This window comes from Oncorhynchus keta, chromosome 21, assembly GCF_023373465.1.
Source record: "Oncorhynchus keta strain PuntledgeMale-10-30-2019 chromosome 21, Oket_V2, whole genome shotgun sequence".
Lineage (NCBI taxonomy): Eukaryota > Metazoa > Chordata > Actinopteri > Salmoniformes > Salmonidae > Oncorhynchus > Oncorhynchus keta.
In genome coordinates, this window is record NC_068441.1 from 11,032,019 (window position 1) to 11,050,120 (window position 18,102).

Below are 18,102 nucleotides of genomic sequence, written 5' to 3' on the forward strand. Positions count from 1 at the left end.
CAAGCCACCTGGGAGACACACCAAACATGTGGAAGAAGGTGCTCTGGTCAGATGAAACCAAAATTGAACTTTTTGGCAACAATGCAAAACGTTATGTTTAGCGTAAAAGCAACACAGCTCATTACCCTGAACACACCATCCCCACTGTCAAACATGGTGATGGCAGCATCATGGTTTGGGCCTGCTTTTCTTCAGCAGGGACAGGGAAGATGGTTAAAATTGATGGGAAGATGGATGGAGCCAAATATAGGACCATTCTGGAAGAAAACCTGATGGAGTCTGCAAAAGACCTGAGACTGGGACGGAGATTTGTCTTCCAACAAGACAATGATCCAAAACATAAAGCAAAATCTACAATGGAATGGTTCAAAAATAAACATATCCAGGTTTTAGAATGGCCAAGTCAAAGTCCAGACCTGAATCCAATCGAGAATCTGTGGAAAGAACTGAAAACTGCTGTTCACAAATGCTCTCCATCCAACCTCACTGAGCTCGAGCTGTTTTGCAAGGAGGAATGGGAAAAAATGTCAGTCTCTTGATGTGCAAAACTGATAGAGACATACCCCAAGCGACTTACAGCTGTAATCGCAGCAAAAGGTGGCGCTACAAAATATTAACTTAAGGGGGCTGAATAATTTTGCACGCCCAATTTTTCAGTTTTTGATTAAAAAAAAAAAGTAAAAGTTAAAAAAGTTTGAAATATCCAATAAATGTCATTCCACTTCATGATTGTGTCCCACTTGTTGTTGATTCTTCACAAAAAAATACAGTTTTATATCTTTATGTTTGAAGCCTGAAATGTGGCAAAAGGTTGCAAAGTTCAAGGGGGCCGAATACTTTCGCAAGGCACTGTAGCTCAATTTTTTCCCTCGTGTTACTATTTTTAAAATTATTCTATTTTAGAACTGCGCTGTTGGGAAGGGCTCGTAAGCTAGCATTCCACGGTAAAGTCTACCTGTTGTATTCGGTACACGTGACAAATCAATTTTGATTTGAACTGTGAAGAGACTGGCTTTCACTACCTGAATTGCTTATCAAGAGCCAGTTCACACCCTACTGTTAATTTCAATCTTTGAATGCCTGTCTTTCCTGTCAAAGTACTAAAACAAACAAATTATTATAATAGCAGCCTATCAGTCTTAGAAAATAGGATATACTTGCAATTGAAAAGTAATTCAATTACAGACTAAATGATATACATTTCATTCATACTGTCACTGTGTAGCAGGATATGCAAATCAAATCAAATGTTATTGGTACCATATACATATTTAGCAGATGTTATTGCGGGTGTAGAGAAATGTTTCTTAAAATGTTATTTCCGGCTGTATGTATTAATGGAAAAGACTTATGAGCTAATAATGTGAGAAATAACACACACACACACACACGCTAAAACAAATACTGCAAAGTTGCTTAGGAGCCATGAACAGGGCGACCATGTCTATCGGCGCCATCTTGCAATGAAGATGCTATTTACAAATGAGTAAAAACCTAAAAGGCAACGAGCACTACGCTATGGAGCCCCTGCCACTTTTTTCATTACAAACACATTGGTTGTCTTACAGCACCCAATTAGAATCTCATGTATTTCTCTCACAATACACCCAGTGCATTTACTCACAGATCAAATCCCTTAGGTTGGGACCATTTGCATAAATTAATAGAGTGGGTTCTGATATGCTGCCCTGTGGGGGATGAATATACAAGCCTGAAAGTGAGTTGGTAAAATGGCTGCCTTATTTGGGGAAAGTAAATTGAGCCTGCTGGCTTCTAAATAAACAAAATACAAACTGATTTTTTGCTGCTAATGTCTTTTTCATTGTTATTACCGCAATAATACAGTCATATTTTATGGAGATTCTAGTTATGAGGCAATAGGCATACAGTGATAATGTTCGCCACAGTTCGCAAAATGATGAAGGGGTGTTATCATACTTGTAGGTAACTCTACGCCATCCAATGTATTCCTTTTGTAAAATTGCCTAAACTATATCCAAAGTATCTACAAATAAATGGGAAATCCCAAACAATAAACTGGTTTATAACTTCAGACTTCAATCTTGGGACACAGTTTAACCCATAGTGCCCGTCACGGTGTCAATCCTGAATGTGGCTAAATATTACTCACACAAAAACTCTGAGTAACACATTTGAGGGCAGCATTTTTTTAAAGGAGCCAAGATCTTGGCTCGATCATCTCAGGACCTTTGTGCTCAGATGAGAAAAAACATGTTCCTGCCAAACCCAAACGGCACTCTGAACTATGGCAGTATAGTACAAGGCCTTATACATATGATGTAATATTGGACATACACTAGTGTAATACCTGTATTGTTAGTGTGTCATTACTTCAGTTGTGCTGTTGCTTAGCTTCCCTTGACATATACTCAGAAAATATTTGCTGGATGAATGTCTACCACATGAAAAGTGGCCCACACCACACAGACCAGTGGCAGAGGGTGACAATAAACCCAACCACAATGGCTAATAGATATTGTATAGCGATCAATCAATAAAATAACTACATAAACACAATATTCTGATGAACGAGACTTAATGTGCTTTTGCCCTCAACATGATTATTCATAAAAATGTAAGTGATTCCACTGTCAGTTGTTGGTTCATTTCCATAGTGATCACGTCGCATAATATAACGATCAGCAATTTCATGAAAAGCAGCATTAAGAATTGGGTTTAAGGACACATGGTCACTGGTTTGAAGTACTCATTATGGGGATGGGACAGTGTAAAAGTATTCAGAAAAGTGATGACTGAAAACAGATAATATAAATCAAGTACTCCTTTATTTCCATTTGTGTCAGCAATGAAGTACATCAATCGATATCATAAAACCTATACTTTCTCAGTACTCAGGTTAAGTTAGACTGCATGTTAGAATCCAGCATAATTAAGTTTAGTTACAGCAGACAAAATGGCTCACTTAAAATTGTCATAAAATATCAATTTATGAATTGTACTTACTGTTTCTCAAATAAATCATTGGACAATCTTGGTTCAATAAAATATTTTCATAAAAACTATACAGATTGTGTCTTATTGCACAATGTCCATGCTTAAAAACGTACCATTTCGTGGCAAAAATGGTCAGTCTATCTGTGGCCGATCTCTTGCCATTTCATGTCAATTTCTAGTAGTCATGTTCAAACAGGGTTGAAAGAAAGGGGACAGGTTGACAATAACAAGAGGAAGAATGCTGCATCACAATAACACATACTCTACATAGCCAAAAGTATGTGTACACATGCTCGTAGACTCTCTCATTCCAAAATCATGGGCTTCAATATGGTGTTGGTCCCCCTTTACTGCTATAACAGCCTCCACTCTTCAGGGAAGGCTTTTCATTAGATGTTGGAACATTACTGCGGGGACTTGCTTCCATCCAGCCACAAGAGCATTAGTGAGGTCAGGCACTGATGTTGGGCAGCTAGGCCTGGCTCGCAGTGGCCATTCATCACAAAGGTGTTCAATGGGGTTGAGGTCAGGACTCTGTGCAGGCCAGTCAAGTTCGTCCACACGGATCTTATCAAACCATTTCTGTATGGACCACCCCTTGTGCATGGGAGCATTGTCATGCTGAAACAGGAAAGGGCCTTCCCCACTTTGTTGCCACAAAGTTGGAAGCACAGAATCATCTAGAATGTCATTGTATGCTGTTGCGTAAGATTTCTCTTCACTTGAACTAAGGGGCCTAGCCCAAACCATGAAAAACAGCCCCAGACCATTATTCCTCATCCACCAAACTTTACAGTTGGCACTATGCACTCATGCAGGTAGTGTACTCCAAACCCAGATGTGTGAGCTTTACACCACTCCAGACGATGCTTGGAATTGTGCATGGTGATCTTGTGTGTGACTGCTCGGCCATGGAAACCCATTTCATGAAGCTCCCAATGAACAGTTCTTGTGCTGGCGTTGCTTCCAGAGGCAGTTTGGAACTCGGTAGTGAGTGTTGCAACAGATTTTTACATGCAACGGGCTTCAGCACTCTACGGTCCCGTTCTGCGAGCTTGTGTGGCCAACCACTTTTACGGCTGAGCCGTTGTTGTTTCTAGACGTTTCCACTTCACAATAACAGCACTTACAGTTTACTGGAGCAGCTATAGCAGGGCAGAAATGTAATGAAATTACTTGTTGGAAAGGTGGCGAAGGTGGTGAAAGTCACTGATCTCTTGAGGATGGGCCATTCTACTGCCAATTTTTGTCTATGGAGGTTGCTTGGCTGTGTGCTAGATTTCATTAACCTGTCAGCAACGGGCGTGGCTGAAATAGCCGAATCCACCAATTTGAAGGGGTGTCCACATCCTTCTGGCCATGTAGTGTACTTTCAAAATCTTAAGACTAAGGAAGAATAAGCCTCAAATATTTCATATTGCCCTTTAAACCCATTTGTTTCAGGTAGTGTATACCTACGAAACACAGAACCCTTTCCACAACACCCATCATCTCCAAGGCCCTGTAGCTCAATAAGTTATTTTATTGTAAACATCTGGCCCTTGGCCAAGTGTCCATGCCCACACTGTCCATCAGCAGACCAGGGTTATGCCCCTGCACTTCCAGACAGGATCTCCTGCATGTGCTGCTGCTCCATCCAGTCTTCCCCTATGGTGGAGGAGTCTGAGACCGGGCTGCTCTTACGGCCCCTCGCTCCAGTGTCCTCTCTGGGGGGCAGCACTGCCACAGCCTGGGCCCGGCTAGGTGTGCTGGTCAGACAGACAATTTTGTCCAATACTTCCAGACAGACAGACTCGACTGGGGGCATTTCTCTGGCCGGCTGAGGGGATGACGTGACGGGGAGTTTGATGAGCAGGTGGTCGTAGATGCCACTGATTCGGGCACTGGCTGGGCCCCTGGTAATAACAGGCATGGACTGGGCATACAGGATGCGGAACTCCTCATCAAAGTTCTCAGTGATCTGGCCAGACAACTCAATCAGGTTGCTGCTGTTTAGTTTACCATCAGTCCAATTGAACCTAAGAATTAACCAAAATGCTTTACAGTTGTATACCCCATTTCAGTCAAATAAGGATGGCTACATCACTTACAGTAGCTTGATTCATACAAGGGGAAAGTATTTAGTAATGTTTTATTGCTTGGGACATTTTTCAATGCTATACTGTATAATGCCTTGTTAGTAAAGCAGGAAGTCTTTACCTGTAGGAGCCTGTAGCCACTCGGTTCCCATCAATCAACATGAACCGTTCATGTACCTTTCCAGTAATCTTGGCCCCTGATCTCATGAAGTACGTACCACCAGTTATGGTCCTCACTCGCATTTGCTTTAATGAGGAATGAAACAAAAACAGTATGAAATACAAGCCAGTCACTGGTCACTTATAAAACATGCAGACAGCATGATCATGCTACTAAGTAAGTCATAAACAAGCCATGTTTCCATTGATCATGAAAACAATGCATTATATGACCATCAGTTTCATTTTACTGAACCTTTACTGAACTAGGTATGTATTAACTGTAATCATGGCTTATCGGAGATACGACACAAAGGTGGAGTCATCACACCCACATACCAGAAGCTCGTCCAGGCGCACATTGATGTTGTTGCACATTTTGAGGAATGCAGGCACACAGGAGTGTTCCAGCAGGATGTAGACTGGAACTTTGTGCCGCGTGCACGCCTCTTGAAGATCCTTGAATATGTCCAGGTCTGTCAGAGAGTCTGTCACTATGGCAATCACCTGTAATGGTACATCAATCATTGGTTAGTCAAAGCACCATTCAGGTCCGGTTTACAATTTTAAAGAGGCTGCTCTTCTGACTTACTATTTGTGAGGCAGGGTCACTCTGAATGGGCTCTTATACCTGCTGGTGCCCAAAAACCAGGTCTTAATCAAACATTAAGGAAGAAAACACTGAGCCAACTCCTTTATTGGCCACACTTTCTCTGTCATGTGTACTTAAATGATCCTTGCTTGCAGTCAACTGTGGTCTGTTGCCATTGCAATCATATGTAAATGCTTGGTCAGCAAACAAATGAGTTTCTCTGACAGGGACAATCAGGCTCATTGTGAGGTGCTTTTAGAACTCCTGCTGATGTCTGACCTCATGTTCTCCAGAAGCAGGTTAGAAAATTGTTGCAACGATGTTAGCATTTCTTGATAAAAATTGTATTTTCTAGTGCCCTCTCAAGAACAATAACTCAATAGCGTACAGATCAAGGGCCCTTTGGGGCATTTTCTAAATTGTTATTCTCAAACTGATGCTGCGCAACTATAAGGCCTGAAGCAGAGAAACTCAATTTACTGCAACTCAAACCTGATTTCTCCACTTTAGCTGTAAATCTACCTACAGCGCACCTGCACGCATAGGCAGATCAACACCCAAGGCTAAGCATTAAAAAAAGAGCACACAAACGTTGTGAAAAGCATGTTCAGACACATTCATTGATGTACTATTACTGTAGGTGCTCCTCTGAACCAGAGGAGTTTGGAGCCTTTTCTTCATACTCTCATCAGGATGGTAAGGAAACTGCATCAAACTGACAGTTCCAACATATCCAGAAATGTATTGAGTTTGAACATGTGACTAACATTAATGGGGTTCTTTCTTTTGTCTGACCTTTATGAGCAAGTATCTACTGCTCTTCAAAATGGGTAATATCGTTTTCTATAAGAATCTGTGAATTATAAAGGAGAAAGAAAAACTATGCTTTTGAGAAGCTGAACATCAAACCATATAAAGGTTCATCCAGACCTCACAAATATTTATATACGAGACCTTGTCAATCACCCAGGGAGCACCGTCTCGACTCCAACGTCCAGGGATGTTGTAAAGACATACAAATTTGGTCCGTCCGTTCTGGCCTTGATTTCAATGACCACAGATGTTTTTTTGGACCGGACTCGATTTAGCCCAAACCAAACATAGGCGTCAGCTAACAATTTTTAGATTGGTAAATTAGTCTAGCCTACTATCTAACCTTGTAGTAAACATGGCCGAATTACCACCGGTTTCATGCCAAGGTGACCTCTGACCTCCAGGGTGCATGGCATTGATTTTGTTAGTAACTCTTACTAAGATATCATTAACATGGCATAAGTCAACGCAAAATGTGTAGAATTGCCAACAGCTTTAAAACATAAATAAATGTTTCTCCACCCCAAAATGAGTAGAATATTTTAAAATGGTCTCTCCGCCCCATTGTAAAATGTGTAGAACTGCAAAAAACTTGCTTTAAAACTGAGAAATCCAGTCAGGGTCTCAACTTACTGTTGTGAGTCACAATAGTTGAACACACAATGTGAAAGTTTGAAATTTGATTGTTTCTCAGCAATTTCTCGATTGTTATGTCAGTCACTCGATTAGCCATGTCAGCTAACAATGTTTAGATTGGTAAATAAGACTAGCCAGCTATCTAAAACAAATCCCGCTTAGAGGGCCCATAAAAGGCTGGAGTCAGCCCTGCATGGCTGGTTTGAATTTTACATTGGAGGTGTGCCAAATTCAGGCAAATACAAAATGGGTCCTTCCATACATGCCTATAACATTAATTAATATGTATCACTAAACAACACACATAAAACTCAACACGTGGTATGCCTATTGGTGACCATTTTAATATTTTGTTCATTTATTACCTCCTTGGCACTTTTTATCATTCTTCTCGCAGCTTCCTTACAACTATAGATGCATTCCCCATAGCTGGGTTGGAAGTGTGCGACAGCGCGAGTGACTCCTCGGTAAGAGCCCGATGTAAAGGCGGGCCAGCCGATTTCCAACAGCGGTGGCTCCACGTCTGAGACCTCTGGGAAGTAAGTCACCGAGGAGCAGTCCATGGAGCTACTTACCGACTGCTCAATAATCACGTCCTCACCATGAAGGGACGCACAGCGTGGGACCGCCGCAGCACCGCCAATCTGTTTGATCTCGTCATCTGAGAGAAAGTTCGGAATTTGTTCTTTTTTTAGAAAATCCAGAAAGGAATCAACTCCACCTGAAATAAGCTCCTCTAACGCTAATCGGTGCTTTTCGTTGTACAACTCCTGTACATTCAAATAATTTCCCTGTTTTGTTGACGGCCACCTTCCAGGTGAATCGTCCAAACATTGCGATTGAGCCATAATGTTACTATTTAGAATATGCAGTAACCATTCAATTAAGGGATCCTCCTATACGTGTGGAACAATATGTAGCCAGAAAAAGCACATTTGTATTTTGCGTTGAACTCAGTTCCGGCCCATCCGTAGTAGGCATTGGTTACTCGAAAGTTGTGCAACCAGACTTGTGTACACAGGCCTGCGCTTTAGAGCGCTCTGCTAAACGCGCTCGCTCATTGGCCAGCAGTTTGAATTTGAAGCCAAACAAACCCCAGTATCCAGTATCCACTTTCAAATCACGATCCCAAATTCCCGAACTACCGTAGTATATTGCAGGCTATATTTTGACACGACGGCCTATAGGTAGGCCTACCCTAAAGTACTGTATATCATATGGATGTTAAAAGAAATAAGCAAAAGCCTATTTGGCTGAACTTACCATGACATTGACGTTTTCAGTTTTTAAAATTAAACCAGGTAATCATTACCGCAGTTAACCATGTGTGCTATCAAGTTATGTTAGTTGTGTTATCAAGTAATTGATCATGTCTAGGGAGACCACATTTAAAATACCCAAATGCGGGACAACAGGGCGATTTAGGCGGGATATTCGCGGGACAGTGTAGTCTACATGAATAATGTTTTAGGATGCATTATTTTTTATTTATTTTATTTCACCTTTATTTAACCAGGTAGGCCCAGTTGAGAACAAGTTCTCATTTACAACTTTGACCTGGACAAGATAAAGCAAAGCAGTGCGACAAAAACAACAACAGAGTTACACATGGGATAAACAAACATACAGTCAATAACACAATACAAAAAATCTATGTACAGTGTGTGCAAATGTAGTAAGATTAGGGAGGTAAGGCAGTAAATAGGCCATAGAGGCGAAATAATTACAATGTAGTGTTAACACTGGAGTGATAGATGTGCAAGTAGAGATACTGGGGTGCAAAAGAGCAACAACAAAAAAATAACAATATGGGGATGTTGGGTGTGCTATTTAAAGATGGGCTGTGTACAGGGACAGCTCTGACAGCTGATGCTTAAAGTTAGAGAGGGAGATATAAGTCTCCAGCTTCAGTGACTATTGCAATCCGTTCCAGTCATTGGCAGCAGAGAACTGGAAGAAAAGGCGGCCAAAGCAGGTTTTGGCTTTGGGATGACCAGTGAAATATACCTGCTGGAGCGTGTGCTACAGGTGGGTGTTGCTATGGTGAACAGTGAGCTGAGATAAGGCAGGGCTTTTCCTAGCAAAGACTTATAGATGACCTGGAGCCAGTGGGTTTGGCAACGGATATGAAGCGAGGGCCAGCCAACAAGAGCATACAGGTCGCAGTGGTGGGTAGTATATGGGGTGACAAAACAGATGGCACTGTTATACACTACATCCAATTTGCTGAGTAGAGTGTTGGAGGCTATTTTGTAAATTACATTGCCGAAGTCAATGATCGGTAGGATAGTCAGTTTTACGAGGGTATGTTTGGCAGCATGAATGAAGGAGGAATTGTTGCGAAATAGGAAGCCAATTTTAGATTTAATTTTGGATTGGAGATGCTTAATGTGAGTTTACAGTCTAACCAGACACCTAGGTATTTGTAGTTGTCCACATATTCTAAGTCAGAACTGTCCAGAATAGTGATGCTAGTCGGGCGGGCGGGTGCGGGCAGCAATCGGTTTAAGAGCATGCATTTAGTTTTACTAGCATTTAAAAGCAGTTGTAGGCCACAGAAGGAGTGTTGTATGGCATTGAAGCTTGTTTGGAGGTTTGTTAACACAGTGTCCAAAGAAGGGCCAGATGTATACAGAATATTGTTAGGTGTGTGAAATTGACCAATTTACTGTCCTGCCTGACCATTTTGGAGTAAAATGTAAATATTCGCTTTAGGAATGTAATGGAGTTATAGTAATCAAAAATATAAGTAGTAAAGTAAAGCACAGATACCCCCCAAAACGAATGAAATATACTGAACAAAAATTTAAACTTGAAAATTTCAAAGATTTGACTGAGTTACAGTTCATATAAGGAAGTCAGCCAATTTAAATTAATTTATTAGGTCCTAATCTACAGATTTCACATGACTGGGCAGGGATGCATCCATGGGTGGGCTGGGAGGGCATAGGCACACCCATTTGGCAGCCAAGCCTAACCAATCAGAATGAGTTTTTCCCCATAAAAGTGTTTGTTTTTTACAGACAGAAATACTCCTCAGCACCACCCATACTCCCCTCTCAGAGGATCCCACAGGTAAAGAAGCCAGATGTGGAGGTCCAGGGCTGGCGTGTTAACACGTTGTCTGCGGTTGTGATGCCAGTTGGACGTACTGCCAAATTCTCTAAAATGACATTGGTAGCTTATGGTAGAGAAATTAACATTCAATTCCCTGGCAACAGCTCTGGTGGGCATTCCTGCAGTCATTATGCCAATTGCACAATCCCTCAAAACTGTGGCATTGTGTTGTGTGACAAAACTACACATTTTAAAGTGGCCTTTTATTGTCCCCAGCATAAGGTGCACCTGTGTAATGATCATGCTGTTTAATCCCCTTCTTCATATGCCATGCCTGACAGGTGGATGCATTATCTTGGCAAAGGAGAAATGCTCACTAACAGGGATATAAACTTGTGTGCACAACATTTTTGAGAAATAAGCTTTTTGTGCGTATGGAACATTTCTGTTTTTTAACATTTTAACTCATTAAACATGGGACCAATACTTTACATGTTACGTTTATATTTTTGTTCAGAGTAGCAGGTTACTTTAACATATTTTTTTACTTAAATAGCCTACTTTATAACACCACTGCTAGGAAGGGAGACTTAAAATGGAATTGAGCGAAGTAGCAGAAAACATGTTGAATAAGCAAGTAATGAGCATGGAGAGCCTCACTCACTATTTACTTTCTTTTGTAGCTCTTAGTCAGAAGCATGCATTTTGTTAGTGGGGCCTAACTGTCCTCTCCAAGTTTAGCTGGAATTTAGCCCAAAAGGATTTCAGAAATATGATTGGTTGATGATAGGCCTATGACATTGGCCTACATCTTGTCTTGCATTGCACAGAATATCAGATCTCCACAATGATTGGAGAAGTGTTTATCACCAGTCAATTTAGGCTACCACATCCTTATAATTTCTTTCCATAAGCGCAACGAGACAGGTTGGAATGTCTGACTGAAATACAGCGCAAATCAACCATTAAAAAAAATATATGTTGATAAAATCTGGGACATGTGGCCACCCTGATCATGATTGTGTAGCCTTAATCTCTTGTGGACAGACTATACGTAAAGCATCTGACAAATTAGGCCAACGTGTGATTTGAGATTTGGGTTTACCCATTTAATCCCATCGGTCACAATAGTGAAATATTTTTGTTGTTGTACTTTACAGGCTCTAGAGAAGTTAAGTTGTACTTATAAGTAATTTATTATGCATTATTAAGGTATCTAGTATGTTTCAGAGGAGTTGCATATGATTTCTCAAAATGGTCACAAGGCCACAAGCATATCCTCCAAGGTGTACTTTTACAGACGAATTTGGCACCAGAGGTCTATATTGAACAGATTAAAAAATGTAAAACATTGTTGAAATTTTTAAATATTTTCTTTGTAAATATAATGTTTAAAGGGTCTAGTTAACATACAGTACCAGTCAAAAGTTTGGACAAACCTACTCATTCAAGGGTTTTTCTTTAATTGTACAATTGTCTACATTGTAGAATAATAGTGAAGACATCAAAACTATGAAATAACACATATGGAATCATGTAATAACCCAAAAAGTTTGAAACAAATCCAAATATATTTTATATTTGACATTCTTCAAATTAGCCACCCTTTGCCTTGATGACAGTTTTGCACAGTCTTGAAATTCTCTCAACATATGCTCCCACATATGCTGAGCACTAGTTGCTTTTCCTTCACTCCAATTCATCCCCAACCATCTCAAATGGGTTGAAGTTGGGGGATTGTGGGGGCCAGGTCATCTAATGCAGCACTCCATCACTCTCCTTGGTCATATAGCCCTTACACAGCCCGGAGGTGTGTTTAGGGTCAAAGTCCTATTGAAAACAAATTATAGTTCCACTAAGCGCAAACCACATGGAATGGCATATCGCAAAATGCTGTGGTAGCTATGCTGGTTAAGTGTGCCTTGAATTCTAAATAAATCACAGACAGTGTCACCAGCAAAGGACCCCCACACCATCACACCTCCTTCTCCATGATTCACGGTGGGAACCACACATGCGGAGATCATCCGTTCACCTCCTCTGCGTCTCACAAAGACACGGCGGTTAGAACCAAAAATTTCAAATTTGGACTCATCAGACCAAAGGACAGATTTCCACCGGTCTAATGTCCATTACATGTGTTTCTTGGCCCAAGCAAGTCTCTTCTTATTATTGGTGTCCTTTAGTAGTGGTTTCTTTGCAGAAATTTGACCATGAAGGCCTGATTCACGCAGTCTCTGAACAGTTGATGTTGAGATGTGTCTGTTACTTTAACATTACATTACATTTAAGTCATTTAGCAGACGCTCTTATCCAGAGCGACTTACAAATTGGTGCATTCACCTTATGACATCCAGTGGAACAGCCACTTTACAATAGTGCATCTAAATCTTTTAAGGGGGAGGGGGGGGTGAGAAGGATTACTTTATCCTATCCTAGGTATTCCTTAAAGAGGTGGGGTTTCAGGTGTCTCCGGAAGGTGGTGATTGACTCCGCTGTCCTGGCGTCGTGAGGGAGTTTGTTCCACCATTGGGGGCCAGAGCAGCGAACAGTTTTGACTGGGCTGAGCGGGAACTGTACTTCCTCAGTGGTAGGGAGGCGAGCAGGCCAGAGGTGGATGAACGCAGTGCCCTTGTTTGGGTGTAACTCTGTGAAGCATTTCTTTGGGCTGCAATTTCTGAGGCTGGTAACTCTGGGTCTTCCTGTCCTGTGGCGGTCCACATGAGAGCCAGTTTCATCATAGTGTGTGATGGTTTTTGCTACTGCACTTGAAGAAACTTTTCCGGATTGACTAACCTTCATGTCTTAAAGTAATGATGCACTTTCGTTTCTCTTTATTTATTTGAGCTGTTCTTGACATAATATGGACTTGGTATTTTACCAAGGAGGGATATCTTCTGTATAACACTCCTACCTTGTCACACAACTGATTGGTTCAAATGCATTAAGGAAAGAAATTCCACAAAATAACTTTTAACAAGGCACACCTGTTAATTGAAATGCATTCAAATCAAATGTATTTATATAACTCTTCGTACATCAGCTGATATCTCAAAGTGCTCTCCAGAAACCCAGGCTAAAACCCCAAACAACAAGCAATGCAGGTATAGAAGCACGGTGGCTAGGAAAAACTCCCTAGAAAGGCCAAAACCTAGGAAGAAACCTAGAGAGGAACCAGGCTACCAGGCATTCTAGGTGACTACCTCATGAAGCTGGTTGAGAGAATGCCAAGAGTGTGAAAATCTGTCATCAAGGCAAAGGGTGGCCATTTTGAAGAATCTCAAATATAAAATACATTGGGGCAAAAAGTATTTAGTCAGCCACCAATTGTGCAAGTTCTCCCCCTTAAAAACATGAGAGAGGCCTGTAATTGTCATCATAGGTACACTTCAACTATGACAGACAAAATTAAACAAAAATCCAGAAAATCACATTGTAGGATTTTTTATAAATGTATTTGCAAATTATGTTGGAAAATAAGTATTTTGTATATATATGGTTACTACATGATTCCATATGCGTTATTTCATAGTTTTGATGTCTTTATTATTATTCTACAATGTAGAAAATAGTACACATGAAGAAAGTAGGTGTGTCCAAACATTTGACTGGTACTGTATGTGCCTTTAAGTTTCAATACATTGAATCCATGATGCTTGTGGTAGGACTATATCCTAGATGTCACATTTTTGACCAATGGGAAAATGCATTGGCTCTAACTTATTATATATTTACATTTAACATTTAAGTCATTTAGCAGACGCTCTTATCCAGAGCGACTTACAAATTGGTGCATACACCTTATGACAACCAGTGGAACAGCCACTTGCATCTAAATCTTGTTGGGGGTGAGAAGGGGGGTGAGAAGGATTACTTACCCTTACTTACCCTATCCTAGGTATTCCTTGAAGAGGTGGGGTTTCAGGTGTCTCCGGAAGGTGGTGATTGACTCCGCTGTCCTGGCGTCGTGAGGGAGTTTGTTCCACCATTGGGGGCCAGAGCAGCGAACAGTTTTGACTGGGCTGAGCGGGAACTGTACTTCCTCAGTGGTAGGGAGGCGAGCAGGCCAGAGGTGGATGAACGCAGTGCCCTTGTTTGGGTGTAGGGCCTGATCAGAGCCTGGAGGTACTGAGGTGCCGTTCCCCTCACAGCTCCGTAGGCGAGCACCATGGTCTTGTAGCGGATGCGAGCTTCAACTGGAAGCCAGTGGAGAGAGCGGAGGAGCGGGGTGACGTGAGAGAACTTGGGAAGGTTGAACACCAGACGGGCTGCGGCGTTCTGGATGAGTTGTAGGGGTTTAATGGCACAGGCAGGGAGCCCAGCCAACAGCGAGTTGCAGTAATCAAGACGGGAGATGACAAGTGCCTGGATTAGGACCTGCGCCGCTTGCTGTGTGAGGCAGGGTCGTACTCTGCGGATGTTGTAGAGCATGAACCTACAGGAACGGGACACCGCCTTGATGTTAGTTGAGAACGTCAGGGTGTTGTCCAGGATCACGCCAAGGTTCTTAGCGCTCTGGGAGGAGGACACAATGGAGTTGGGGGCAGATTATTTCTTTTTTCAGTAGATTGAAGTTGAGTTGGGTTATGAATATACTTGATCAATATCATCTTAGAGGATTTTACCATTATTCATGAGTCTTTACATATGTTTAAATCAGTGATTTTGACTGTTAAAAGTCATATTTTGTTATTTGAGTGGGAATCGGCCATGTATAGACCCATACACTGAATTAGTGTAATAACTTAACAAACATTTTATGTCAATAGGTTTGTTTGTTGCACAATGATAGACCCGGTTTAAGTGAGTTTTGCAGAATAGTCACAAGAGTAGACCTGGTTTGTATGAATGTTGAGACTTGGACACTGGGGTAGACCTGTTTAATGTGAGTATGCCCATGGATTTACTTGGTTTACATGAGTAATGGGGTGTGGGGATACACAAGGCTCATACGGGTAATGGGTCTGGATGAACCTCTATTGCCCATTCAAATCTCTGGTACTAAAAAATTGAATGGGGCAGGGGCACATGTGTTATAGCACTGTACTATGAGTTTATCTATGAAAGTATTACAGTATACAAGTCAGAGGTTGCAAGACTAAGATATGTAAATAACAGGGTTGGGGTGTGCAGTGTATAGCTGGATATAGGCTACAGTTGGTGACTTGGGGAATACAGCCATAAGGAAAGTGGGTAACATGGATGAGATAGGCAAGTAACAGGGATGAGGTATATTGGCAAAGGAACTGGAGTCTATGAGTAACAAATAGGGCATTTGGTAGGTTATCCAATAAAAAAAAGCATATTTTGATCAATGGGTAAAATCTCATGTCTCTATCATAATACGTTCCAAATTTATTGGAATTGTTACCCGTGTAGCATATTCAAAATCAGGGTGACTAAGTCAATGGAGGCCAGAGGAAAAAATGTGGCCATAAATCAGGAAAATAGCATCGTGTCAGCTAGGCTGGATGCTGAGCGAGAATTAAGGCTTCCTGACAGACTTACTATTGAACTTGTAATTTTTCTTCTCAAACCCAGAGGACATAAAACAATATAGAGGTAAGGTACATATTGATTTAGAGACATGACTTGTAGTATTTTCATATTTTAGTATACGTTGTTCACATTAATGCTAAGTTCCTGTTCTTTTTCGAAGACTTCTCACCAAAACAAGTGTACTCAGTGAAATGTCAACGGAGCACTGAGCTTACCTCAAGCTTTTCATTTTCAAAGTCTTTTACATTTAATTCAGCTCGTGCCATGCTAATTGAGCTATTTGCGACCCCCTGACACAACGTGGAAGGCGACAACCACAAAATGTAAAATCCTCAAACGTTTCTGTGATAAAGCTGCTAAGCGCTGTCAACAAAGTTTGGTGCTTTGGCTATTATCAGATGTATTAGGTTACGAAATCTGACTTTTTGGATATAATGTTAATGATATGTCAGAGAAAGACCCCACTGAACGATTCAGAACATGAATAATCATATTTGTCTTGGTAAAATGTATTTTATAACATATGGAAATGTCATCACTAAAGTTTTCACCGGGTGGACACGCTACATTTAGGGCTAGGCGATGGGTGTATCGGTAGGCTACTTGATTGTATCAATATTAGGGTATTGGAATGTGGGTGTTAGGGCATGGGGGTAACAGGGCTTGGGTGTGTAGGTAATTATTTGGGTTTAGGTGTGTGGGAAAGTGGGCTGAGGTATATAGATATTGGGGCTGAGGAATAGGAAAACAAGTCTGTAAATGGTATTATAAGCAGAGCACTTAATTTTACCTTTATTTAACTAGGAAAGTCAGTTAAGAAGAAATTCTTATTTTCAACGACAGCCTCGGAACAGTGGGTTAACTGGTCTAGGAACAGTGGGTTAGCTGCCTTGTTCAGGGGCAGAACGGCAGATTTTTACCTTGTCAGCTCGGGGATTCGATCTAGCAACCTTTTGGTTACTAGTCCAACGCTCTAATCACTAGGCTACCTGCCTTCTTTTTTTTATGTTCCCATCAATAATAAAACATATATTTTTTAAACATACTTTTTAATATATATATATGTATATATATATATAAGAGAATACATGTTAAGGTTACTAATGGTATAAGATTTGCAGTGGCATGTCTGGGAAAAACGTGGGAACAAATGGGTTAACCGAGATTAGTATAGGTTAGGCCTGAAAATTCAAAAGATGAAACTCTAGTGTTGTTGACAGTAAAAATAATAATTCACCTCGAAATTCAAATGATGAACGCAATGTGCCTCATTTGCCTCTCAATGCCACATACTGGATGGAGCCTTCTTTTTTTTACACACACAAGTGGCCTATGAGTGACACTGTAGGCCAGGCAATATGATGATAAAACTACAAGAACAAGTCTAATTGGCTTACTTATCATGACATTGATTCTTAATATTTAAAATAACACCAAGCATTTATGTTTTAAAGTGATTGACAAGGTCTATGTATTCCTGAATTGAAATCAAAATGTGAAACAGTGGTTTTGGCAATCACCTCGAAATGCAAATGATGGACGCAATGTCCCCATATTGCCACATAAATGTGCTTTCTTTTTTACGCACTAGTATAACCAAAGACTATAAGAGCCTAGTCCTTGTTATATAGGTACCTTATTTAACGGACCAGTAAAGTTCGTTTATTGTCGCTCTGTGAACCTAGAGTCGGTATACCTGGAAAATGGAAATAGAAATAGGATATGGCGCATCGCCGCGACACATTTGTGAAATTAGCTGTTTACCCCTTTACGCGCGCTTTTCATTAGGCTGAATTGGCCTTGTTGATATTCAGGCCTAATGTCTCATTCATTGAAGTATAATAATTATTCAATACTTTCCCCTTGTATGAACCACTCTCCAAAATACCTATATGGTTAGACAGACACCTTAACACGGGTTACATAATTATTATGTATATTCATTAGGCTATGACTGTTGTTATTAGGCTTACGTGGCAGGTAAGACATTTTCTGATTGGAAATTATGTCAAAATTATTAAGCTACACATTTGGCAAATGCTCAAATACACTCTTACATTTTCAGCTACTGTTCAAAACTGACCGATCGTTGTTCGTTTCCAATACTTTTGCTTTGTTCAGAGCGCATCTCTCGCGTATACATTCACCGTCCGACCCCCGCCCCTCTCCAACATTTAGATGAAAGGGTTTAGGATTTTGGGTGACGCTTTGAATCACGTGTTCATAGGAAATAGGCTACACTACGTATAATTTTTGTCTGCGTCGTCCAGCCGCCGACCATAGTTGTTTTCT

General features: G+C 40.9%; 1 protein-coding gene across 3 annotated transcripts; it reads right to left on the reverse strand.

The window, feature by feature from the left end:
• Positions 1-2,788: 2,788 nt before the first annotated feature.
• LOC118400109 (protein FAM83D-like) lies at positions 2,789-18,082 on the reverse strand. 3 transcript variants are annotated; one of them, XM_035796592.2, is made up of 4 exons: positions 17,894-18,082; positions 5,553-5,720; positions 5,176-5,300; positions 2,789-4,994 (listed from the first exon to the last, which is right to left on the reverse strand). In XM_035796592.2, the coding sequence occupies exons 1-4, from the start codon at positions 17,951-17,953 to the stop codon at positions 4,562-4,564; spliced, it is 786 nt and encodes a 261-aa protein (XP_035652485.1). In that variant the 5' UTR covers positions 17,954-18,082; the 3' UTR covers positions 2,789-4,561. The 3 variants fall into 3 exon arrangements, with proteins under 3 accessions (XP_035652485.1, XP_035652484.1, XP_035652483.1); XM_035796591.2 differs by lacking the exon at positions 17,894-18,082 and adding an exon at positions 7,830-10,119; XM_035796590.2 differs by lacking the exon at positions 17,894-18,082 and adding an exon at positions 7,620-9,710.
• Positions 18,083-18,102: the final 20 nt, after the last annotated feature.

Bases quoted from the DNA above. Each gene is read 5' to 3' on its own strand.
- LOC118400109 (XM_035796590.2), bottom strand. From the start codon at position 8,102: ATGGCTCAATCGCAATGTTTGGACGATTCACCTGGAAGGTGGCCGTCA. The intron at 5,721-7,619 runs GTAATAAATGAA...GTACCATTACAG, and splicing joins TGATAAAAAGTGCCAAGGAG to GTGATTGCCATAGTGACAGA. The intron at 4,995-5,175 runs GTAAAGACTTCC...GTTAATTCTTAG, and splicing joins GTGGCTACAGGCTCCTACAG to GTTCAATTGGACTGATGGTA.